The 25754-nt window shown below is 41.3% G+C and overlaps 1 protein-coding gene across 14 annotated transcripts in view; it reads right to left on the bottom strand.

The window, feature by feature from the left end:
* Positions 1-25754, bottom strand: part of Plcb4 (phospholipase C beta 4) — a 383607-nt gene that overhangs the window by 64626 nt on the left and 293227 nt on the right. For all 14 annotated transcript variants that reach the window (XM_052723053.1, XM_052723055.1, XM_052723059.1 and 11 more), the window contains 9 exons: positions 24271-24324; positions 18681-18762; positions 17696-17796; positions 16993-17050; positions 10170-10278; positions 6747-6957; positions 4425-4518; positions 1736-1815; positions 1170-1254 (listed from right to left, as the gene is read on the bottom strand). In XM_052723053.1, the coding sequence (XP_052579013.1) occupies positions 1170-1254; positions 1736-1815; positions 4425-4518; positions 6747-6957; positions 10170-10278; positions 16993-17050; positions 17696-17796; positions 18681-18762; positions 24271-24324 (874 nt within the window). The remainder of the gene's footprint in view (positions 1-1169; positions 1255-1735; positions 1816-4424; positions 4519-6746; positions 6958-10169; positions 10279-16992; positions 17051-17695; positions 17797-18680; positions 18763-24270; positions 24325-25754) is intronic.

Below are 25754 nucleotides of genomic sequence, written 5' to 3'. Positions count from 1 at the left end.
TGGGAATACAGAGTGAGGGGACTGGTGGGGGTGTTCATTCTGGTGTTCATTCTCAGACACTCTGGCCTGTCCCTCTCGTGTGATGAGAGCCTGACCAGTGACCAGAGGTTACATTCCAGCAAAAAGCTGTAGGCACTATCGGCCAACAGTCAGGCCAGGGGGTGGGGAAAGAGGGAGTGATGGGAGGACATGGGCAGCACCTGCCACGATGCTTCAGCAGGCTGCAGAGAGTCAGGTGGGGAACAAAGGATGCAGCCTTGTCTCCCACGTGCTTTTGGCTGCCACACCTCCCTTTGGGAAAAATTCATGGTTAAACCAGCCAAATTATTCACATAGAGCAAATACCCTCTTGTTGTCTGCTGCCCTATCCCTCTCCTATTGTCTGATGCTCCCATGTCTGCAGGAGGGCTGAACACCCCAATAAAACACTAACTTTAGTAAGCTTTGTTTCTTGTGACATCTTTTTATTGTGCATCTTATCCTCTTGGACATTATGTATCCTGACAGAAATCCAAGGAACTCTCTGGAACAATTACACACGCGTTCTTTAGACTTCATAAAGCCCTTCTATGGACCACAGACTCAATAATAGCGCCTTTATGAAGAAACTGGCAGGTATACAATGAAGCTCAAAAATGGCCATGTGACTTTGCCTGAGTATTTATTTTGGAGTTGGGAACTTGAACTTTGGGTCTTATGACATCAGTTTGGAGCACTTCCCACAGCAACAAGCTCCCATGAGGTCTGAACCCTGGGTGCACGTTTGTTTACCTGGAGGGCTTTAAAAATACACCTGCTTGTGCTGGGTCAGTTAGAAACAAACAACATTGTAGGTGGGAGCCCTAGCACAGGCATTTTTACAGGTGTCCGAAGTGATTCAGTATGTGGCCAACACTGGGAAGCACAGAGAAGCCTGGACTCTTGGCTTGGAAGCTTTATGAAATTTAAAACATGAGACCTCAAGAGCATCCAGATTAAACTGAGCCACATGTTTACTTTATGCGCCTCTCGACATCCCTCTGAAGCACGATAAAAGCTTTTTGTACCAGAGAATCTAAATAAATATGAAAATCCTTAGTATTCATCCTCCAGTGCTACTTGACCCCTGAAAAACACATTTCAAAACAAATCCATTCATGCTGGAAATATGGTTTTCTAAAAATACATACTGGATGTGATTCGAGTGCTTGTTTCAACAGGAGATCCCCAAATAGATCTTCACAATACTTGGACATCTTGTACTGTTGATATTTGCTGGGGAGAAAGAAGTGGCATTTGTAAATTCAAATGTCCATTAACTCTACAAGAATGAGATATCCATCCCTATAACTAAAGACTCCCGCTTTGCTAAATTCAAGCCTGTTTTCATAACATTAACTGGAGCTATACTTTTAAGTACCATACAAACTTTAACTGGTACAACTTAAAATTAAAAACTGGCAAGAAAAATATAAAAATACCATCCAAGTTATTGCCAAATTTTCCATCTCAAAGGAACTTTAAACTAGGCGTCCCAATTTCTGACCTTTTGTTTGGAGAAAGCATTACTGAGCCACAAGAAGATGACTTCTTGGTGGGCAGGGCTGGAATAACTGTGTCCTCACTGCAGGATCACTTGCTACTTAGCCCATCAGACAGGAAACTACACAGTTATTTTAAAAAAAGAATTAGCAGCAGGAGCCAGAGATCTGAAACACCACCAAGTAGGGTTCGGGAAAAGAAGGTGCTGTTATACCTGCAGTGGTTTTCAAAGGAGAGAATTACAGGATATTCTGATGTGACAAACGCTGTTTCCTTGATGGCTTGGATTACATCCTTTAAAAACAAAGAGTGTTTATGAGAGAAAAGAACAACAGATTTAAGGCACCTGACACTATTCAGAGACCACTAACTGGGTATCCCAAGGAAGTCAACTTTAACAATTTGACCTGGAGAATACATCTGCCTGCGCACCTAGGACACTGCTTTTCAATCAACGCTCTCTTTTATTTCTCCAGTGCCATTAAAAGATGTTACTTGAGTGGTCTACCAGCTCTCGCTTGACAGTGTGCAGAGCCAGGGAATCTGGTCCATCCCAGCTCCTTTCTGTGGTAGTCAGGTTTGAATCCAAGGTTTGGTGTATGAGAAGCAAGGGCTCATCCATTAAATCATGCCCTTAGCCCTCATCATTCTCCTGGAGGAGAACATAAACTTTGTGCAGGAATTTTCATCGTAGACCAATCTTCAATTCCTCCCACCTCTGAGGAAATGTGTTGGTAATAACACAAGGATTTCAGGGAGCTTCTAATTGGCCTTCCTCTGAGTTTGGAATCATTTTGAACTATCATTCTTTGTTATACTGGTGTGACAACTGCAAAATCATTATTTCCTGTGAGCCTAGTGAAAAGTGGGTCTCTCCTGTGGTCAAGTAACATGTGAGGCAAAACAAGAGAGGGCTCTGGCTTCACTTTTACACTTACCACCCACTCCTAAGAGGCATAACACCTCCCTGTACCTTGCATCACATGAAATAGAAAAGCTGTAACCAAAGGTTGGCCCATGTGACTGTTTTAGAAAAAAGGACTTCAAACTAATGCTGCTACAGAGTATAAAATCTACATGTTCTTACTGGTCTGTGGCAAGCCGCATCACTCAGCAAGTCAGAAAATATTTTTACAATAATTATCCATGGAAGTGCAGTAGAAATGATAAACCTGAAACTATTTTATTGAGACATTCTTATAAATGCAGCAGTCATTTAAGTACTATTTCTTAAAGGTTATTCACAGGTAAAAATGACCACGAACTTAACTGTCTAGAGTAAATGGTAAAGAACTACTCCTGGAAGAAAATTTTGCCATTGCCTTCGGAGTCTGCTTTCCTTATGGATGACTGTTTTCCATGCTGCTTCCTGACTGGGCTTCTTAATCTCCTAAAGAGGACACCACTATTCTTTGTCATTTAATGACCATATAAATTCACACCTTGTCACTTTAATATACTCTTGATTCTTCTTAGGAAGTGTAATCTTGAATTGTTGCTGATGAAAAGTCACCAATACCTTGGCTAAGATGTATGGAATGCTCCACGTACAGAATTGAGGGAAGCATCATGGTTCTGGAGACACTGTGGTGATTTCGATAGTAGGCAGAGCTAAGAGCCATTGTTCCAGACATTCTTATTATCTTTCCTGAACTACACAAGCCAGCAGGCACAGATGTATCCGACATTAGCCAACACAGAGTTTATTACCTTTGGTGGGCTACCATGGACATATGGAAGAAAACACTAAGAGTCACACGAAGAGACCACCCAAAGGTTCTAAGAGGTGCCTTGTTTATTAACTACATATTACTTTTGGTGAGGAGCCTTGGTTGGGGGGGTACTTCTCACTGGTCACAGTACTGAAATGACCATGCTTTCTGATGGTCCTGTGAATTATGGTTTATTCCTTATTCCAAATCTTCTGAAAGTGTAGAGCCCAATTTTTGGTATGGCTTCCAAATTGAGAAAATTTCCTAACAATCATTCACAATACCAACCTAATTATCTCATTATTATAAGGCTCATTTATAAACTTTCTCTTCCTATGCTACCTTGGAGTCTTTCAGGAATAACAGAAAGCCAGCAAGAAAATAGGCAGCTGTGGAAGCCCAAATTACTCAGGGTCAAAGAATCTGAGCTTGCTTTACCCAGCAGGGCTGCATAAGGGGAGGATTTGACCACAGGTGTAGTTACCAGGTGTTTGGAAGAGTCTACACTTGGCTGTACGGTGTGCTTTGATCTAGCAAGGGGGAGGACTTTGCCCCACCCCTTGGAATTGTTATAAAAAGCCCTCTTGAAAAGACAGGAGGAGCTGGTGGATTTTGATCCAGGTCCTCCCGAAGCTATCCTGTGTTTCTGTCTGTTTCCTCTCCACTATCTTTCTATCTAAAAGTTTCTTATTCCTCTCTCCTCCTCATAAGAACCTTTTAAAAGGTAAGAGTTGGCTTCCCACAGATGGTGCCCTGAACAGGGACTTGGGTTCAGCAACCCCCACAGGTAGATAAGAAGATTTTTAAAAAAATGTTTTTGTTTATTTTGATGAGAATAGTTCTCACTATATTTCCCAAAATCCTGAACTAAAGCAATCCCCCTGCCTCAGGCTCCCAAGTAACTAGGCTATATGTGTACCCAACTGTGCCAAAAAAATTGTTCTGGGGTAAAACTAGGTAGACTCTGCTAAAGGGCCTCATTACATTATAGTCATTATTTGAAAGCCAGAAAAATACCATGAAGGGAATAGTATGTGACTAATAATATTGCCTTGGCTTTCTCTTTAAAATGACAAGACAGAAACATGAAGGTACACTGCTTGAGAAAATAAAAAAAGAAAACTGTTTTCTTGTTTCCTGCATTTGCACAACAGTCTGGGAAAGCTCTGACTGTGAAATTTTAAAACCCACCTTAAAAAGGATGTCCGTACACATTGCTTTTCCATGAGTTATTATTGGTTCCTGATCTTCACCTTTTCCATCCCAACAGTCAAGTTCAACACACCTAGAAACACGGTCAGATTACAACACTGAGCCCTTACCAGGAAACTAAGCACAAAGTCAAAGACACATCAAAATAAGCTGCTTCCTTATAGGTCAAAAAACTGAATGAATAACATGGGTACTTCATGGATGCACAGGTTAAAACTAGATTTTACTCCTCACACTGGTGTCATCAAAAAAAGGGCAGTGGGCGAGATTCTGAGACTGAATGAACATAATAAGCTGCCTGGTTCTCAATGAAATTGTATTGAGGACCAAGCTGCAATAGAGGACAATGGAAAATTTGCAGTATAGGCTGGGTTTGGGTGATATTAAAATTTATTTATAAATGCATTGAGTAGAATAATGTTACTTTCACCATGTTAGGAAATTTTCTTGAGCTGGGCCTAGTGGCACAGGATGGTAACCCCAGTTTCTTAAGAGTTTATGGCTGGCTTGGGCAAGTAAGTGAGATTCTTTCTCAAAAGAAAAAGTGAAATGAAAGCCTGTCAGGAGAAGAGCCCTGCCTGGCAGGCATAGAGCTCTCAACGCAGACCCCAGGACTGAGCAAGAAATGCTCATGCTGTTTTAGGATTCAGACACGGATATTGAGACAAAGCACATCCATGAAGTAAGGATGGAGTTAATCTCCTTTGTAGCACTTCTATATATAGAACACAATGAGCTTTAAAAAAAAATTCCAAAAAAATCATAGTACAACTACATTTCTTATTTTTGTAAAACTTTAACCTTAAATATTTGCTTACTTCTATAAAAATCACTTTCTGTGATCTCTCCTTAGAAAACTAAACTTTTGAGCTTTGCATTAAGCAGCCACATTTATTTTTATTTTTATTTTTTTATTTTGGACAGTGGTAAGGATTGAACTCAAGACCTTGCACAGGCTAAGTAAATGCTGTACCACCAAACTAAATTTCCAAGCTCTTTTGTACATTAAATAAAACTAAATTTGTAATTACCTACAACTAGTAGGAAACATGGCTTATTAAAATATATGTATTTTCTTGTTTTACGATTTTGAAGTCATATTTTAAAGTCACCGTAAGTAAATGCATTTTGACCCCTAAGATGACTCGAGACTTTTATGTGATACCTTCTTTTCTCACTCAAAATAAAACAAGCACAATCTGTTAAAGAGAAATGTAAATCTTCTTTTCATTCTGGTTATGATTTTTTATTTCAGAGAAAAGTAAATTGCAATAGTCCTCCCTTATCTATGGTTCAGTTAACTGGGGTCAACATTGGTTTGAAAAATATAGAATGCAAAGTGTTGTAGAATATTATTTTAAGGCGTGTTACTTTTATTTATGTTGCATTTGTTTAACTCTGTGAAGCTGTATTACTGTGCCTGACTAAAACACCTGGTGGTCTAATAAAGAGCTGAATGCCAATAGCAAGGCAGGAGAAAGGACAGGCGGGGCTGGCAGGCAGAGAGAATAAATAGGAGGAGAAATCTGGGAGAAAGGAGAGATCAAGAAGGGAGAGAAGGAGGAGGACTCCAGGGGCCAGCCTCCAGCTACACAGCAAGCCACGGGGTAAGAAACAAAGAAAGGTATACAGGAATAGAAAAGGAAAAGCTCAGAGGCAAAAGACAGATGATTTAAAGTTAAGGAAAGCTGGCAAAAAACAATCCAAGCTAAGGCTGGGCATTCATAATTAAGAATAAGACTCCGTGTGTGATTTATTTGGGACCAAAACCAACAACAGCAAAGTTCTAGAAATAAACAACTTCTATGTTTTAAATTACATACCACTGTGAGTAGTGCAATGGTATCATTCACCAGCCAACAGCCCTGCCTAGGAACTGGATCAGTCCAATGCCCAGCACATCAGTCTGTTTGCATTACCACCTGTCAGCCACTTAGAGGCCTTCCTTGCTATCAGAATGTCATAGAACTACAGTGCTTGTATTCAAGGAACGCTTACTTTCACAATAGCAGCTGCAAGGTGGAAGGTAGTGATGCTACCAATATTATCACAGTGTATCCTTGGAAAAAAATTTAATACCAATGTTGTTAAGCTCTCTGTGCCTAATTTGTAAACAGAACATCATCACAGGGACTCATAAATTGGGTGGAGCATCGATATATAGAATTAGGTATGAACCATTGCTTAGCAGATCCAGTGGGCATCTTGGAACACTGGGGACTAGAGGGACAAGGGGAGGACAACAATAAGTCTAAAGGTGCCACACATAGACAAAGCAAATCGCCATCTTGAGTTCCAGACCTGCAACCAGCCAGGAGAACTTGTCTGTACATTTCCACTGAAGACTTTCCGCCAAACTGCCGGCCGGTGAGATAGGTGTTGTGGGAAGAACTGATGAAGTAGTGAGCCAGGGGGTGGTCCATCTCCTGGTAGAGTTCTAAGCGGTCTAGGAAGACTGGGGCATTTTCATCTGACATCAGATACCTGCAAAACCCGTCACTTGATATGAGGCCTGCAGAGAAAGAAAATCTGAGTGGCACCATGGCTCTGAAGATGCTCATCTTATATTTTACCCAGCCAAGTTGAGGCAGCTTAAAAATGAGAGCAGAAATAACTCCACAGTATTTTCCCCCCCGAGAATCTACACCTTTCAGAACTTGAACAAAATACAAAATTACAAATTATAAGCAGCACAATCTGTGACAGTCCTCCAAATGAAGAACTATGCTATGAACCACAGTGGCGAGGGACCTTTGGCTCTGCTATGACCACCCTCGTCTTCTGCTGCCCATCTCCTGCTTTCTCTGGCCAAGTGGGGAACAGGTTGGCCCAGTAGCATCAGGATTGGTAACTGAGAATACCTGTAAGAGTCTACGTCACTGTTATTTTCATTCAGTTGGAGGAGGGGCCTTTCCTAGAAATGGTTAGCTCTCCAACTTTAAACAATTTAATTTCCTCTCTCTCTCTCTCTCTCTCTCTCTCTCTCTCTCTCTCTCTCTCTCTCTCTCTCTCTCTCTCACACACACACACACACACACACACACACACACACACATATACACACACACACATTTTGGTTTTTCAAGACAGGGTTTCTCTTTGTAGCCCTGGCTATCCTGGATGGAACTCATTCTTTAAACTAGGCTGGCCTGGAACTCAGAGATCTGCCTGTGTATGCCTCCTGCGTGCTGAGATAAAAGGCATATACAGCCAAGCCCAGATATTATATATATATACATATATATATATATATGTATATATATAAAATTCAGTTTGTTGCTGGATATGCAGGCCATTTCTAATTACAACTCAAGTATTACAATGAAAGTTCCCATGCCTCTGTCCTTGGCACATTCATTCATTCTAACAGCAAATACTTTTGAGACACTGGGATAGGTGCAGAAAAAAAGAGCTACATTCCACTTCTACAAAAGTCACATATTATAGGTAAGAAACATGAATATACGAACAAATAAATATAATGCTATATTGGAAGTAAAAGCTAGAAAGATGAAAGCTAAAAAAAAAATGGTGGGATGCTGGTTTAAATACATGGTCAGTGAAATCTTTTTAAGACTTCATACATGCATGGGGACAAGACACACAGACACATGGGGACAAGACACACAGACATATAAGAAAGAGTGGCACTTTCCGGCAGAAGGATGAGCAAATGCAGAGCTCTTGATGCAGGAGTGTGTATTCTCAATCCACTCAATGAATACAAAGTGGAATGAGCGTCATCTGGTAAAGCGGTGGGCAATGATGCTGGAGAGCAAGCCAAAGTCTGCATCTCCCAGGGTTTAGTCCTAAGTACTTGAGATTTTTGTGTCGGGAAGCTTTGGTGGGGTAGAAGAGTACACAATACCATTGGATAGTATTCTGAAAAGGCTTACTCTGGCTGCTGAGTGGAGCACAGTACTGGGTAAAAAGCAGGATAAAGATGTCACAAACCAATTGGCATTGCCCCTGGAAAGGCACTGTGGCCTTGAATGTCTGAGAAGGAGAGAATGAAGAGAAGTGGACCTCATGTGTTTGGTGACAGATCATAAGTGATGTGAAAGAAATAAAAAAAAATACAAGGTGATTCCAAATTGTGACTTGAAAAGCTAAGTGAGTAGTGCAATCATTGTTTAGGCTGTGAAAGGAAGAGGGATGGAGACAGGAAAATCAAACCATGCTGCGAATGTGAGTCTTCAACATGCAGATGAGCAGGCCTACCTCAGCCCCCTGGTTTACAGTAGAGATTAGGACTGGAGGATTTACTCTGAATGTCCTATGTATACAGCAGACACTGAAAGCTACCGGCCTGCATGGGCACCCTCTCTCCAAGCAGAAAGCATGGAAGCAGCAGAGGTCTAGCCCCAAACTCGGTACCACTCTAACAGCCAGTATTTGGAGACTGTAGGGGATGCTCTCTAGGGTCAATACCTGCAACTGGAAATGCTGAGCTACCAGAGAGGCACGTTTTCTACTTTATGAGCCCCTGTCCCAATCCCAAGGTTTGAGCTGTATTCTTACACTCATTAAGTTAAAGACAGGCTTTAAATTTCTGTCATTTGTGAAAGAGAGAAGCACATTTTTTTAGGTGGTGTCAGTTATAATTAGACTTTTAGGTCTTGAAAGGACTTGAGAAATAACAAAGACACACGTAAATCATTACATTATCACATTGCTGAGGAACAGTTTCACTTGTCTTTCGCTGGAACAGAACATGACTGTCTTGAAGGTGGGTGAGGGCAGGAGGCACTTCTTATTCAGTCTTGAATTCCCAGTGTTACAGTTTGAATGTGAAATGTCCCTCACAGGCTGGTCCCTAGTGGGTAGTACTGTTTTGGATGGTATAGAACTGACTGGTACAGGTAGGTCATTGGGGGTATGTCTGGGATCTGGATATTTCTGCTAGGATGTGACCAGGTCCCTCACACTCAGGACACTATAGGCCTTCCTACCATGACAGACTAACATTTCCTGAAAATGTGAACTAAAAGAAATCCTTTCCCTCACCAAAGTTGCTTCTGTTAAGTATCCTGGTCACAACAATAAGAAAATGCTGCACAAAACAAGAGTAGTGGTGCCTGCCTCCCCCAGTGGGCTCACAGAGCCAGGCTCACAGGCACGCCCCTGCTGCAGGGATGCTCTTCTGTCTTCCTGCTTTTCCTCTGACTAAAACTTGAACCACAGATTGTTTCCAAAACAAAATGAAAGGGACAAAGATCCAGGAATACAGACAACTTGCTAATGCGATTCCTGACTAGGTAATGTCCTACCCGTGTTTTTATCTTTCAACCCGAGGGTCAAACAAGCAGCGGGAGAACACATCAAATTAAATGCTAAATGTATCCAGCTTAGCAGAACAAAGGGGAGCAAAGGAAGGGGCGGGTTCTTGTGTGACAGAGATGCTTTTCAAAGATTGCACACAGAGACTGCCTTTTCAGCACTATGCGAAATTAAAACAATATAAGCATATACAGGGCATTATCACTACAACGTGCTTAACAACACAGTACATTTTGTAGTGGTTTACTTCAGACAGTGTGGATTCACTTGATAGAATATACAAATTAACTTAAGAGCAGGAAAAGAATAAATTACTAATCTTTGGAGCTATGGTGCCCCAAAGCATTAAGATATTTTAATTAAAATTCAAGGATTTTAAATGTACATTTTCTTGTCTTAGCAAAAACAAAATTTAATTTGTCTTTTTTTTTTCATTTATATTACCTTTTTTCTTCAAATCTTCGTCAGGCTCATACATCTCAATGATCCGCATTGCTCTTTTAGCATCATAAAATGGGAATAAAATTTCATTCAGCCGAGGATCTCGTTGATGCTATGATGAGAAAATAACTCCATTTAGACCCACGCTCCTCACCCATGAATCAGGTTTCTAAGCACATAATTTGTAAAACAAGATCCATCTAGACTATCGTATTTATAATTACAAAGATAAGATTTCCCTGCCTTCCTGGCTCTCTCCCTGAACTGTGCTTCAGAAAGTCCCTATCTGGACTGACTCTGTTGGGGCCTATGGTGAAAAAAGAGGAGATGTGTGCTTCTCTCCCATTTAAATTTTGAAGAATGCATGACAGAGTGAGAATGTTAAGCACAGTCTTCTACTTCCTAGACCTTAGGTAAGTGATTTGCCACAAATATGTACAAAAAAATGAGAGCAAAGGATCTTTATAGCATTTAAAAATTTACTATTAAGGCTAGTTTTAAAAAGTGAAACAAAAAAAAATTAAAATAAGAAACCAGATCATGTACTGGTAAAACAAAGCCCCAAAACAGTAACAACAAAAACTCTAATGTCAGAAAAGTAGATAGTTACGTTTTAATCTGTTCTTCTCTAATAATAAGAGGTTCTTGAACACTCTGCAAACTTTGTTTTCTTGGGTTCATAGTTTTCCAAAATGATATAATTGTAATGATGAAAATTAGTCAGCACAGAATACTTATAAGTATATATTATATAAAAACGAATTAAAATACAACAGCTGAGAGCATCTTCACTCTAAAACTGCCCTCACTTTGCCCTAGAAGTCCCCCAGTAGAGTGCATGGAAGAAGGCTCTTATGGAAGCTGCTGGTATCCACCTTTCTGAATCAGCACCCAAGATGCTGTTTGCATTGAAGGAGCAACACACTTCCTGCAGTGAGGCTGCCCTGACTTCCTGGAATGGTGAGAAGCCCATTTGCCCATTCACTACCTGACTAAGCTATGTGTGTGCATGCTTCTGTTTATGTGACTGTGTGTGTGACTATGGGTACACACATGTCATGGCACATGTCTGGAGGCAGTGGGTCCACTAAACTTTCTTATAGTTCACTGTGAATGATAAGATTTCATTGTGTCCTCTCTCAAATGAATGAAAAGCAAACTTTCATAGAATGATGACCAATAAGCAGATGTGAGCAAGAACTGGTCAACAAATCGTACTTTGGCAACAACTCTTTACCCAGATGCATGCACAGACTTTGCAATATTATTAGAAAGATGCCTAAGAAGCAACCATTACAAGTTCATATGGACCTTTTATCCCTGTTTATTTTGGGATGTTCATCTGAAAAGAGGGCTATGTACAGAACAATATGTACAGCCTAAAGGAACACTTGATTTTAACTGCTAAAGCACAGATGTCTCTAGACTCCTCCTTGTCACATTTAGTTAAAAGTGCTAAAGTGAAGGGATCAATATCTTTTTGACAGTCTATCCTGATGAAGCATCTTTCTGTTATACTATTAAGGAATTATTGATTATGCCCATGTAGATGATAGACTAGAAACTGTTACACTAATAACAGGCCTTCATATTGTGGAGAATAGTGATGGGATCTGCAGAGAAAGGGAAAGTGATGTGGACAGTGGGATGCCAGGCAAGGGAAGACATGCTATATACCCTGTAAGGATCTGATGCACCATGCAGCAGGCCCCAGTATTCAAGGGTATGAGGGTCTCCTCTCGTGGGAGAAGAATCATTTAAAAGCATTTGAAGAAATAAAACCCCAACCACTCTCTAGAGATCTTTTCCCCCACAAAGAATAGCACTAAAGAAGATGGATAAGGGATGGAAGGGATTCCTTTCATACCCAAGCATAGTTACACCCAGTTATCCTCAGGATCTGCCCTAGTGAAATTAAGTCTTTTGACTTAAACATAAGATCACTGTTGAGCATTTGGGACTTAGAGAAACAATGGGGAAAATTCCTATGACTTAAGAAGTGGGAGAAAAATGGGATACAGCCATGGGGGAGAAAACAGATGACAATGAGAAAAAGGGAAGGAAATTCAGACATTCCTGGGTGTTTCTACACATGTACATACTAATGTGGTCCTACTTAAAATGTGGTATGTGGATGGCAGCAGCAACATTATCATCACGTGGGAGGGCCTCTCCTCAGATCTACTGAAACTGATTGCCTGGGTGGGAATTGTCTGGGGTGCAAGGAGGTCTAGTAAGCTTGCTAGGTGATTCTGACTTGCTCAATTTAAGCATAACTGCTCTGGAGTTGGAGGTATGCCTCACTCGGTAGAATGCCTGCTCAGCCCTGTGGGCTTAATTTCCAGTACTGCACAGGTTAGGTGTGGTAGAACTTGTCTGTGTAATTGCAGCACTTGGAAAGCAGAGTCAGGAGGATCAGAAGTTCAAGGGCATCAGATGCTACATAGTGAGTTGGAGGCCGGCCCTCTTAAAAACAAAAGAAAGAAAGGAAGGGAGGGAGGGAGAGAGGAGGGGAGGGGAGAGGGAGGGAGGGAGGGACAGAGAGAGAGAGAGGAGAAAAACAACAAAAAGCATTGCTTTAATCTGTAACCACATGCATTTTAATTCACTTGCATATCCATGACAAAAAGAAATAAAAGAAAGAAAATCCCAAATAACTAAGTCCTGCAAGGTAGGACTAATCATTTGACCTGTGTTCCTAATTAAGCTTTATCCATTAAAATGTAATTAGAGGACATCATATTCATAAGACCACCCACCTAGTAGAAGAAATAGCCAGGAAAACAGCACCTATCCATATTTGCTACCTAAGGGTTCCAGTCTTAGCAAAAGAGCTTTAAGTGCAGACAAAATAAAACTCCATTTTGTCTTTTTACCTGCTCTGCCAGATAATATAACCTTTTCTTTCACCCAAATTTTCACATTTTAAAACGTAACAGAGCCTGGTCCCTCTGGATAATCTAGAGGCAGGGAAACAATTGGTAAGGTTTGCTTGATTGCTCATAATAAGGAACAATACTGCACACAATCACATCCAGGTAACCTCGGAGTAACAGGATGCAGAAGAGTTCAAGTCAGAAACAGCGCAGCATAGAAGTTCTTCATGGCTCTGAAACACCATCAGCTTCCACTCAGATAAACAACATGCCCAGGATCTCACTTCCTGGCACCCGGAGCTTCCTAAAAACGAGGTTCTAAACAGCTCTAAAGAGTAGGTCGTGGAAACCTGTGCCAGGCAAATGAGATCTACTATGGAGTCTCCACAACTCTGTCCTTAGCTTTACTGAGAAAAGGCGTCAACTGACTTTACTACGGGCGCACTGGGGGAGAAAGATGCTGCTCTAATATTTAAAAAATGGAATAAACAGCTAAATGAATGATCAGCAAGGATAGGCTCACTCATAGAATGGAATACTCTCCCCTTTCCTCTCTATCTTTCCAACAAAGAATAAAGATATTGAAAGAGAAGGATTTTAGGTACTCTCTTACCTATTTCCAACTATAAAAATGTAAAAATCAGCTTCACCTCTAATGTGACAATGTGGTGTAGTGACGTGTGTGAGGGAGTACATAACCAGTGATAAAATAGAGCCATGGTTTTTGTTGTTGTTGTTGTTGTTGTTTTTCTGTCACCATATAAGTCCCATTTCCTCTGTCTTATTTTGGTTTTTCCTGCTCTCTATGCAGCTCTCAATTCTCCAGGACCTTAGCTGCTATTATGTTTCTAGGAAACCAAGTAGGAATGGAGGTGGCACTGAAATCAATGTATCTTATTAGCAACAGGGAAAAGAAAGCGAAACCACCTGACCCTAGAGACTGCATTAGTCCTGCTACATAGGGCTGAGCTTAAGGCAGAGCCTAACACTGGCTGCTCCCAGCATGTGCCTCCACTAGCTCTCCATGATTCCAGCCTGCTATTCTTCATGATTCTGCAAAGGAAGTTTCCCTCTATCCTGTGGATAGAACCCAGAGACAGGGTGGTGCTAAAAATTTAGATGTGAGAAGTGAACTTGTCTGACTAAATGGAGAATCCAAGAATATATATAGTCTGCTCAGACTCTCCACTCCACTAAGCACCCCAAGAAAGAATCCCATTAGCCTAGACAGTGCTGCACAAAAATCCACGTGCATGCATGCTGCCTGGGCATTTTGTTAAGTACAGATACTGACTCAGTGTATCTGCATTGCTAATAAGCTGCTAGGGGATATTAATGCTGCCTGTCTGGGCAATCAGACTATGGCCATATGTGACCAAGAGGTCCTGGAAAGCAGATGAGAAATTAATCCAAAGCTACCATCGAGGGAAGAGGAGCACATACTCCACACAGCGACTCAGTAAGAGACTCAGTCTTCCTCTCCTTTCTACCTCTTGAAGGTAGAGATTAGTATACTGAACAGAAAGAAGGAGCAAGATTCCAGTGGTCCTCATTTTCTCTTGTCTTGTTGCACGATGCTGGGTTCCACGTAGCAGTGAAACTTCCTGTTGAGGTTACAAGGCTGAGGTCCTTAGAAAATGCTGAGGTCTGGTCTTTTTAATGTCACAGACCTTTACATTCCAAAACCTGTTGCTTTCCGGATGAGCTCTGTCTCCTTGCGTTACAAGATTTGAAGTTGCCCTGCCTAAAGCTGTTTTGATTCTGGAGAAATTAATGGGTTAAGTGTAGAACTCCACAGAGGATGTGCAGGAAGCCTGTGGGGGTGGGGATGTGGAGAAAGAGTGGAGGAAGAAGAAAACACTGTTTGGGGATGACGCTTTGATTGAAATCCCAGGGCATTTACTTTTCTGGATTGTCCTGTAGTCTCTTTACAACCTACAGAAATCTAGAATCACACTGATTCCATCAGTCTCATCCAAACATTCCAGGTATCCCCTTGCTTCAGGAGAAGCGAAGAAGAATGAAATATCAAGAACAAAGCCTATGACTTTCCACAGCAGCAGTGACAGGAATGGCTTGCCTCCTCATAAAGAATATGGATGACAGAGCCAGAAAAGCATGAGACATCTGTTTTCTTTAAATACTTCAATTTAAAAAGTAAAAGCTTCCAAATTTTATGAATAAAAATTTTCAAAATCCTGTACAGTTATGAAGTTGTTTATTAGGCAGACAAAGAAAAACCATCTGTGAGAGGAAATGAACCCTCCAAGAGGGGCAAGAGGAGCACCTGTCCTCAAGACCTTCGAACGGGTTCCGAACTACAACAGCATAACGCAGTGCATGCTTACTAGATGGCTGGCCCAGGAAGTGATGAGGAACTGACCACGTGGTAAGGTTACCTCTTCTCTCTTAAAACATTTGCCACCTAGAAAGCCAGATTCCTGCCCATCTCACCAGATTTAAGATGATCAATGAACCAAAGTATAGGAAAAAGCTAAGGGAAACAAAACACAACAAACACAGAAGGAGGAGACAGAGGGGTTAAGGAAATAAAGGGAGGCTAATTAACTTTAGAGAACTGTGGCACAAGAATGTGGATAATATCTGGGTAAAGATTACCAACACAGTATTCGGATGACTACCGTGGAGTGGACGGGAGTGACTTAAAACCTTTTCAAGTAAAAGAAGTACTATATGGCACTGAACAGATTCCTCAAAGGTGGAGGCATCTGTATGGATATATGAAGTCCCTCTCTTGTCTCAGTGCACGTATGCTTGTGGTAACAGTTTCTGATGTGTGGCCCTATGCACTGGAAGCCACTGAACCTGCGCACATCATGAAGAGAAGACCTTTGGCAAAGACATGATTTGTTTGTGCAAAGGGGCAAGCCAGGCACTGCCCATTCTCTTTTCCGAGGCACTACCTAGTGTCCACCACGATGCTTCCTTTCCCTCCTCTCTGCTGGGGATTGAACACAGGACCTCATGTATGCTAAGTATGTATTCTATCACCGCTCAACTCCATCAGCTCTGTCCTGCCACTTTAAGCATGTCCTTGTTATATGGTATGATTGTGAACTTAAATGCTTTCCAAACAAGACTGTGTTCTCTACTCCTTACTCAAACTTTTCTAACTGTGTGTTGTGGGGAAAAGGTGATTTTTTTTTCTTTTCAGATTAAAAAGAGCCTCTGTGGGTTTTGCTAAAAACAAACAAACAAACAAAAAGTGTTTTGTACATGAAAAAAGTTCATTTTAGTTATAATACCGAAGTTGTGATCTTTGCTTGTTCTAAAATATTTTCCTTGCCCTTAAGCAAATTTTGTTGCCAGTTTTAGTTGCTAAGTGGATTGTGTTCTAAATTGAGCTCTGAGCTTGTTTTGAAAATAAAAAGTAAAAATTTCACCTGCAATCTAGTTGGCCTAACACTATATTTTACCTAAAAGCTCGTGTCAAATATTTGAACCTACGAATCTTTCTTACATGCAAACCCTTAAAAGACAAAAAAATACAGGTTTCTAGTCCATGCAAAGGTTTGAGGAAAAGTTAGCAATGGAGAATCCAAATATAGTGTCATAAACTCAATCCATTCTCTTTCCATTTATGAGATCAATAGAATCAAAGTACCTTAAAAATCATCTTGCAAAAAAAAATACAGACACATTTAATTAAATAAATACATGACAAATTTCACGCACACACACACACATAGAACCGGAGCTTACACATCACAGCGTGAAACCAACAGGAAGTGGTGTGCAAAGCCAGCGTGGAGGAAGCACAAGGACACACGGGCAGCCGCTGATGTTTGCACCTGGTCAAGCCATCATGGAAAGATCAGCAGGTCAGAAGGCAAGCGAGGAAGGGTGCGTGATGCAAGCATGCAGTGAGGACACTGGGGAGGCAAGCCACTGCACACAGACTTATGGAGTTAATGTATGAAAAAGCTTACTTCGTTTAGAAAGCTCACTAATTGGTCTACCGTTAAATAATCAGTTTTGTCTCCATTGCTGAAAAGAAATGTATTAGAAAAAGTAAGTTTTTGTATATGACGCTACAGTAGGTACGATTTACATGTTGACATTGGTTCATAATTCTATACTCCTTTTCTAACCCTGGAGTAGGTGGATTCTCAGCGTGGTCAGGGACTGCAGTGGGGGCAGGAGGAACCCGACAACAGCGGCAAAGGAAAGGTAACATTCCCACTAGGTCACAGAAGTCGCCTGCGATGTGCAGTTCTTTAGCATTATCAAAAGACATTCCTTCCGAAACAACATGTAAGTCATCCATTTGAAATAACTGGAATGAATGAACTTCTCAACAACATATTAACATTCCAAATTGAATCTAGTTAGTTCACATAATGGGTTAATACCTAAAGGAGCAGGTTAAAATCGTAGGTCGTTAGTAAAGCCAATGCCAGGGGGGGAAAAACGTTCCAAGTGCTGTAATTAATCTATGTCAAAGTTTCTAAAAATAAAAAAACAAACCTTAGAGTGGGCTTCTATGCTAATAAATTAAGGGGTGAAAATATAACCCTGACTAGACATACTAGAGCTAACAACATATATTTAAAGATTACAGCAAAAAATGGTTTCAAAATTTACAGGGGCAAAGATAATACTATATAACATTTCCCCATAATGAGAACTTACATTTTTTTAAAAAGGTCTTCTATATCTGTCCGAGGACAAATCTTTTGTGTCAGTTCATAGAACTTTTCATAAGTAAATGCAGCAGGCTCAATTTCATCATTCTGTGGAGAATAAAAAAGGACAGGTATTAAAGGAACATCTTTCTCCTTAGAGAGCGGCTATCTATAAGGTGCTGAAGTAAAGCCCTGGGCACTTGGAGTAACCACAGCAAATGAAATGAGGCTTCCCCAGTTATCAAGACGGCATGGATGACACATGAGACACTTAGTGACATCTGCCTCCAGCATAGCTTTCTCTGGGAAATGCCTCATCGACTGAATACACAGAAAATTTTCTATCTCTCCTTGGGGGAGGAAAGTAAGTATTCCCACAGAGGATATGGGATAATCAAGCCCAATATTTAATTATACTTATTTTGTGAATTTTTAGAGGGTCACAGAAAGGGACAGGAGAAGATTTACCTGTCACACACTGAAATGTAACTTTCAAACAAGACTTTTAAAGGCACACATCTGAGGCACAACTCTCTCTTGCAGTAAAAAAAAAAAAATTAATTTCAGTGACTTGAATACGAAGGGTCATGAACATAAATGGACGGGATAGAAAGGAATCTTTCATGACATCCTGCAAGGCTGTCTGGAGGAACTGAATTTATTAGTTAATAATTCATGCTAATGCTATGCGAGGTTAAGGCAGTGTGGCTGGGTGTTCTAAAGTAAACTCCATAAACTGTATAGAGAACAGCTGCCCTTCTTTCATATCACCTTAATAAAGTTGACAAAAATCATTTTGAAGTGAAATAGTTGGATTTTAAAACACTTTGAAAAGTGTTAACATGATCAGTGAAAGGGAAGAAAGTTAACTGTTCTCTATGTCACTGGCTCTAACTGATGCCAGTTTAACTCAGTAACCCGGCTAATCACATGACTGGATAAACAAACAACAGCATCAGTGGTTTTAGAAATATGGTTAAGTCAGTGAATACCTTGCCACTGGGCAGACCTAATTCCTTGAGGGCTTGAAAGATCACCTTTTCTGTTTTCCCCGATGCAAAGGTTCTGGTAATACTATAGCAGGAGAGAAAGAAAAAAATCAAGTTACTGCTCCTTCTGCTTTCTCTGATGCAACGATCCAAATACTTTAGAGATGGTGAGTTGAGGGCAAGGGAAGGAATAAAACTACCTTTTATTTGATGGTGTTTTATATACTCAAATTAACTCTTCCCTCTGGTTGCCAGGGCCAATTCTAACACAAGTAGTCCCTTTTGGTGCTTGTGAACAACTGGGTGTTGGACAAATGCAATGATACATTCGGATCCTAAGAAATGGTGTTCTCAGGAAAAAACAGGAGCATGGCTAATGGCATAGAAGCTCTAAAGGTGCATGTGAATGAGGTCTGCACTTGGGGAAAGCCTGTGACACCCGTTCTCCTGGCTTGCATGTTTACTACAGTGTAGACCCAGTAACAGATGTATTTCACCTGTTTTCATCTAAGCACTTTTGAGACACCCTGCCATGCTAGCCATCTAAGAGGTCTGGGATTTTACCATGAAAATGATGGGGAAGGATCCAGTTAATTATTTCATCAGAATCATGGCTCTTCCCAAGACATGGTATTTCAGAATAGCCTTTTAGCTAGTTAGTACAAGGAGCATCAATGCTTGTCAAATTTTAACACCTTAATGGCCAAACTTCCTTGTGTAAAAGGAGGAGATACTGACCCACACACATTATAAATGTGTTGGAGATACTTAAAATGAAAATTATCTGAGTGGGAGAGGTTAGGAGATATTTGGTATCCAGACACAGTACATGTGATTCTCAGTCTTGTCTGTCTTTCAAGGAGGTCTTACTCACTTGCTGATTAGAAACCCAGGTCATGAACTACTATGGTTATTGAAAGGCTAAATTCAGAAGGGCAGCCTTGACATGAAGATGAAGATGACTTTCACCTGTGAAATGTGGCTTTTCAATGGAGCATTAGCATCTCACACCCAACCTTCACTTACACCCCACTGTTTATATTCAATGAATGTAAGCACTGACAGCCAGTTCCTCTTGGTGAGTGTGAGAAAGCACCACTTCAACTGCAGAGTACAGCTTATCAAATTAGACCCAGAGGAAGGAGCTTTACATAAATGCATTATGATGTGTCCATTTAAACCATTACTGTTTTATACGAGGTCCATGAAGACTCCAAGAAGTATTTTTAAGTGTCCTTGAGATAACTGTATTCAAACATAAGGGAGGCTGACAATGGAGCCCAGGTGTGCTGTGAAAGCAAGTAAACCAGATAACGGGTTTCTAGCAGAGTGTGTTATGTCTATATTTTTCTCATGTCTTGAGAGTTCATTCAACCTTTAGACACTGACTTGGTCATAGATACCATTTAACCTTTTCAATTTAAGGGAAGTGGTTACTCAATGTGTCTTTCTTTATGAAAGTATACATTGATATAAGAACCGAGGGTCCAAAGCAAGGTTAGGTGCCTGTAATTAGGGGGAATAATCTGTGCATAGCAATCTCACGGGTCTCCTAGCTGACTCAAGGCTGCTGGCTTAGACAGGACTGGTTATATATAACACAGTGAAAACTGACCACTGTGGCCATAAGGCAGCAGGTCTGGAGTCTGAGCCACTCCTGGGAAGCAGAACCAAGACACCATGGTGGGGGCAGGGAGTAAAGCAAGCAGGGAAAACAGTTTTTTGGTGAGTGCGTGGCTAAATGCCAAGAAGCAGGACTTAGAACAAAAAGGTCAAGGAACACGGAGATGAGAGAGAGAGGTGCTGACTTCTCAGACAAGGGTAGGCTTGGGCCGGGCAGCCTACAGACACATTTTCTCACTGGACGTGAAAAGAGAAGAAACCCAGAATGGAAAATAGGTACAGGGGCATTTATCAGACTATTTCCCCAGAGCAATGTGTATTGCCTCTGCTCCAGACATCTTTCCAAATCATTATTGAGTCTGAAAATTCCTCTACTGTGATATGGAGGCTAAGAAGGGTGTCTGGATTGTCTGGTTTCTAGAAAGATGCACTTTAACTAGGGTCCTGAGGACAACACACTAATCACACACAGTTTGAGACACTTTACACATCATGGGAGCATTTCTTGTCAACATACATACTTACGGTGTGCTGATAAAGGGACTGTGACATTATCACAACCTCGATATAGTTCCCTGGCCAAAGGGGTCTGCTTAGTGCTTCAAGCTACCAGGTGCCCAATGAGAATTTTTTGTTGTTGTTGTTTTGAGACAGGGTCTCTAGCCTAGGATGGCCATAAACTCCCTAAAACCTTGCAGTTCTGGGACTATAGGCATGTGCAATCAAACCTGGATTTAGGGAAGCCAAGGCTTTGAACATACTAGGCAAGGCCCCTACCAACTAAGCTATACCCCAAGTTTCTCAATGAAATTTTATTCAAGCAAAATAAACTGTCATCCCTTCCCTTAAAGGAATTTACAGAAGCAAACACACTGAACACACTGGAGTTGTGCTCAGTCCTATCACAGTTCTGGCTAAATTCTGTATTCCAGGGTACTCTGTAAATGACTGGGAGAATATGAGCCTAGAAACCAAGGGAGTCCATTTTTTCCCATATGTGAACATCAATGTTTCTAAAACTTTTGAACACCAACTTCTGACATAGGCACAGACTACTAGTGAAGGAGCACCTTTTTAGGGTGCTGCAGCTTTAGGACATGGATGGATGGATCATACAGGCCAGGCTGCTGGTATTATTAGACTTGAGGATCTTGGTCTATCATTTAGTGGCCCCTCCAGTCACTGTCTACCACAATGTAGATCTCTATCACTCAACTCTCTAGCCATAGGTCGCATTCAGTGTTACAAAGAATGTGAGACAGGACAGTTACTTTCAGAGCATGGTCTAAGAGGGAGGATGAACTGCAGCAGGCTGGTGAGTTTGAGAGAATGGCAGAATATGCAAGATCATACACATAAAAAGAAAAGAGAAGAGGGAGGCAAGGAGCAAGGCACCTTCATCCATCATTCCTGCAATTTCCTGGGAATTATATTTTGATTTAATGTTCAAGAGCACGGGCCTTTCCCAAGCTACACAAGGACTATGAAGCCAGATCCCTTTTTAACACAATGTGCACTATATTAATAGTTTCCATTTTAAAACCCTAGAATGATGGTGATGAAGTGACATTTTAAAAAGTGTTTATCCTTCACATCCATTAAAACATTCAGAACAATTTCTACCTAACCCTTGGCAGATCATCTACCAGGAGAATTATCTGCCTTTTGTTGGCTTGGTATCAATTCTACATCAACTCTGACTAACTGCCCCCAAGACACAGATGGCTTGTGTTAAGCACCTATTAATAATGACAAGCACCCCCCAAAAAAATCCATGTCAAGGAGAGCTAAAGATGATGCCAAAATAGCTAGGCCATTTCTAGCAAAATGGTGGTAATGATTTTATTTGTGAACATGCTGCCCAGGGATCCACAGAATCAGAAGTGTGATGTGATGGGCACGATGGATGGAAGGCAGACAAGCGAGACCAGAACTACTGGTGAGAGATTCTTAGATCATAATCTCTCCGTTTCCACGGAATATGTTTTCTAAATCTTTATCATGGAAAAAAAATGAAATGAAGCATAATAGACAGACTGCTGTCTCCCACACTACCATATGTACTCTCTAAAGTATGGCTGTGTGTGCACTGTCTACATGACAAGAGTTCTAAGACTGTTTGGAAACAACAAAATAATTGCCTTTCTACTGCTCAAGTTAAGGGCAGTTTTCAATAAAATAAGAATCCTTCTGAAATGTCTTTGGTAACAACTACTAGGCAGGGGTGCTCCCACGGCTTTTTCCATGAACTTCTAAAAACCTGACTTGTTAGAAAACTCTTACGGAAAAACCTCCTTCACTTGAGTAGCAGCAAGGCAGCAAAGAATCCTATACATGAACCTGTTAAAGACCACAACAGATGTGTGGGGTCTGTGACCTGGTAAGCAATCATGAAAGGCTGAATAAAAAGGATACTGCACAGGCTCATCCTCATGTATTCTAGTCTCTCATAAATATGTATTGCAGACACATCACTTAGGTACTTAAGTTCATGATCCCCACAGCTATGGAATTAGGAAAAATGATGGTGGTTCTGCTCTGTGTGACAATGTCAGGGGGTGTGCAGACATTTGCACAGGGGTACAGAATAGAAGCTTTTGTGTAGAATGGAGTATAGAGATAGAGAAGGGGGGAATGGAACCCTGGAAATGGTCAGGGGTGGCCAGAATGCCACAGCTGGATGGTATCTACCCATTCAAATATTCTGCACTTGCTGACTTGTTTGTCTTCTGTGTTAAAGATGGACAGTCTAGGACAACACTCTCTAGGTTTCTTGGTTTTGTCAGTCTGTGTCTTTACTAAAGTCATTTCCAGAGACAACATTTTAATAAAGTCAAAAAATCCTGGGAAGAGTAGGTTGGTACACAGGGTGTCTGTGTTTGCTTCAGGTTAAAGGCACATATCTCCTGGCCTCATGTGGACAGATGATGCTCTAGGCTGAGCCCAGCTTCTTTGATGTCTGTGAATGCTTACATAAACATCAAGTAATATGACCGTGGAGAGTTTAGTCAAGAATTTCCATAGCTACCCTCACAAGCCCTTACAGCTACACACAGACCATTAGTAAACGCTAAAATGTGAAAGGAAGCAAGAAGCAGAAAAGAGGAATGTTTGGGGACTCCGCCCGGGATGAAATATGTCAGAACTATTAAAGAAAACAAGGGAAAGATGCATCTGGCTCACACCCTCTTCCTTTTGGGTTCCATCTGCCTTTTGTTCTCTGTCACTGTTCACTAGAGTAGGTGAGGGAGGAATCTCGTCCAATATGAAAATCTAACCGGACTCTACTGTGCTGATATTAGGGGCCTCTGGGAGGTGGTTTTATTGTTCTTGGGATTGGTATTAGAGCATGATAAAAATCCATCTGAGACAGTTCTCTAGCCCTCTTTCCTTGGGTAAGGGCACAGCTAGAAGAAATTAATCTGCAATCTGTAAGGCCCATGCTGGCACCCTGGTCATGTATTCCCAGCCTACAGGTTATGAGAAATGAACTTCTGTTATGTATACACCAAAGTCTATGGTACTTTGGTGAGCAGCTGAATTTAGGGAAAGCCCCACCTTCTCTGGGGACTAGATGAGGAGCAACCTTGGATGGGAAGGCACTGGCCAGAGGCACAGACTTGGCATAGTGCATCTTCATAATCGGGGTCTACCCAGAAGGAGGGAGGTAGTTGTTGCTCAGATAAGTGGGGGGGGCACAATATAAATTAGGAAAGCCTAGTGATTCACAGATGAAATTTCAGTGCTACATTTTCAGACATCTTTTACCACAGTTGATGCTTCCTGTTCTGGGGGAGGTGCAACTTTATTTCCACCAGTGGTTTTTACAAATTTGAACTACAAAATGACAGAAACTAAGCTTCCAGAAATATCTTAAAGGCAATGAACACATGCAATTACATTATAGCAGGCTGGGTCTTTGGTTTGGGATGGTGACCGTAAGGAGAGCTGCAGAGAATGTCTCACTCACCTTCTCACTGGAATTTTACCAGTCGTGTTGGTCAGAAATGCCAGTTTCATCCAGCTGGAAAACAAGAGCAACACTGTCTCAGAGCGTCTCACCAGCACCTGCTCCAGATCCGGAAGAACTTGGAAGAAAAGCTTCTTCATAGAGTTCATAGAGAACATCTATTCTAAAACTCCTAATTATGAGATGAATTTTGAACCCTCAGATTTTAGTGCGCTCCGTAAAATTTGAATTTAATTCAAGTTACATAATATTTTAATGCTTCCTGGTAACATTTACAACGTATTTACAGTAAAGTATCTATCGTCTGAAATTCAAATTTAATCAAGAGTCCTATTTTTTAAAATCTGACACCCCTAGGGGAATGAGAATTTGAATGTTTGTACTGAGCAAAACATGGTGACTGTCCATGCTGATGTTGATTTTGCTTTCATTAAAACACTCAGGTGACAAGAAGTGCGACTGCCTAGCCTTGCTCTGAGGGCCAATGGGGAGTCACCACTCCCTGCTCCCAAAGTTAGGATGGATAAGGAGTAGGAGCCTTCCTTAATCTTCAGTCCTCAGGGAAAGTCTCAGAATGGTGGGTAACTCTGCTTTCCCCAAGTTCTCAGAATGTGTGGGGAGCCAGAACATTCCAGCACATGTCGGGATCAAGATTGTTCTCAGCTAACGACTCCTATTCCTATTATTTCTAGGCACTAACAGTCTAGCAATTTGCAGATCATCATGTCTTTGGGAAAGTTTCTATCTTAAGTTCCAGAAGCACAAGTTGCTATTTTGTTTAGGAGATGTTTTAGAGACAAAGAGTAAGGGAAGAAGAACAGGCAGGGAGCTGGCTTAAGCAAACTTGTGTTTCAACTAGTTTTTACACAACCTCATACGATATGTATGCACCAGCCTTGGCATCGTAGGGGCTGGCTCTGTTATCCTGTTTCAGTTTGTTGTAGAAACAGGAGTATAATCTCCCAGGTATGGGGACTTCCTCTGGAGACACATCCTCTGGAGAAGATGCAGGTCTGCACTCTTGGTAAGCAGCCTGTGAGTGGGTGAACAATAGCTCCACTGCCCAAAGAGCTTGTGTCTACATACTGGCCACTCAAATATAAGTAAGTTTTCCATGACTTTGATCCCTTGAAGCCATCAGCAGCCAAAGTCACAGTATGAAATAGTCTCTAGGTTCTCTCTAAGGAAACATGAACAATGACTCTGAGGAAGCAAATAGGAATCTACAAGCCAGACACTGGGTGAGGTGCTTTCTGATCTCATCCGCATGGTAATCTGGTTCTCTGACGGAGAACTGAGAAGCTAAGGACTTGCCCAAAGTGGCAACCCTGAGGTTTATAGCCCAGAGACCACACTGTTAAGCACCCACTAAACAACCAGGAGGTAAGAGCAGCAAGGGCCTAAGGGACTGTTGGCCCATAGAGTAAGGCGATGGATCAGTGGATCACTCTCCTGGTATGAGGGCCTCGTTCTGCAGAGATGGA

This window comes from Peromyscus californicus, unplaced genomic scaffold (assembly GCF_007827085.1).
Source record: "Peromyscus californicus insignis strain IS unplaced genomic scaffold, ASM782708v3 Scaffold_7__1_contigs__length_154581171, whole genome shotgun sequence".
Classification (NCBI taxonomy): domain Eukaryota; kingdom Metazoa; phylum Chordata; class Mammalia; order Rodentia; family Cricetidae; genus Peromyscus; species Peromyscus californicus.
This window is presented reverse-complemented; position numbering and strand designations above follow the sequence as displayed.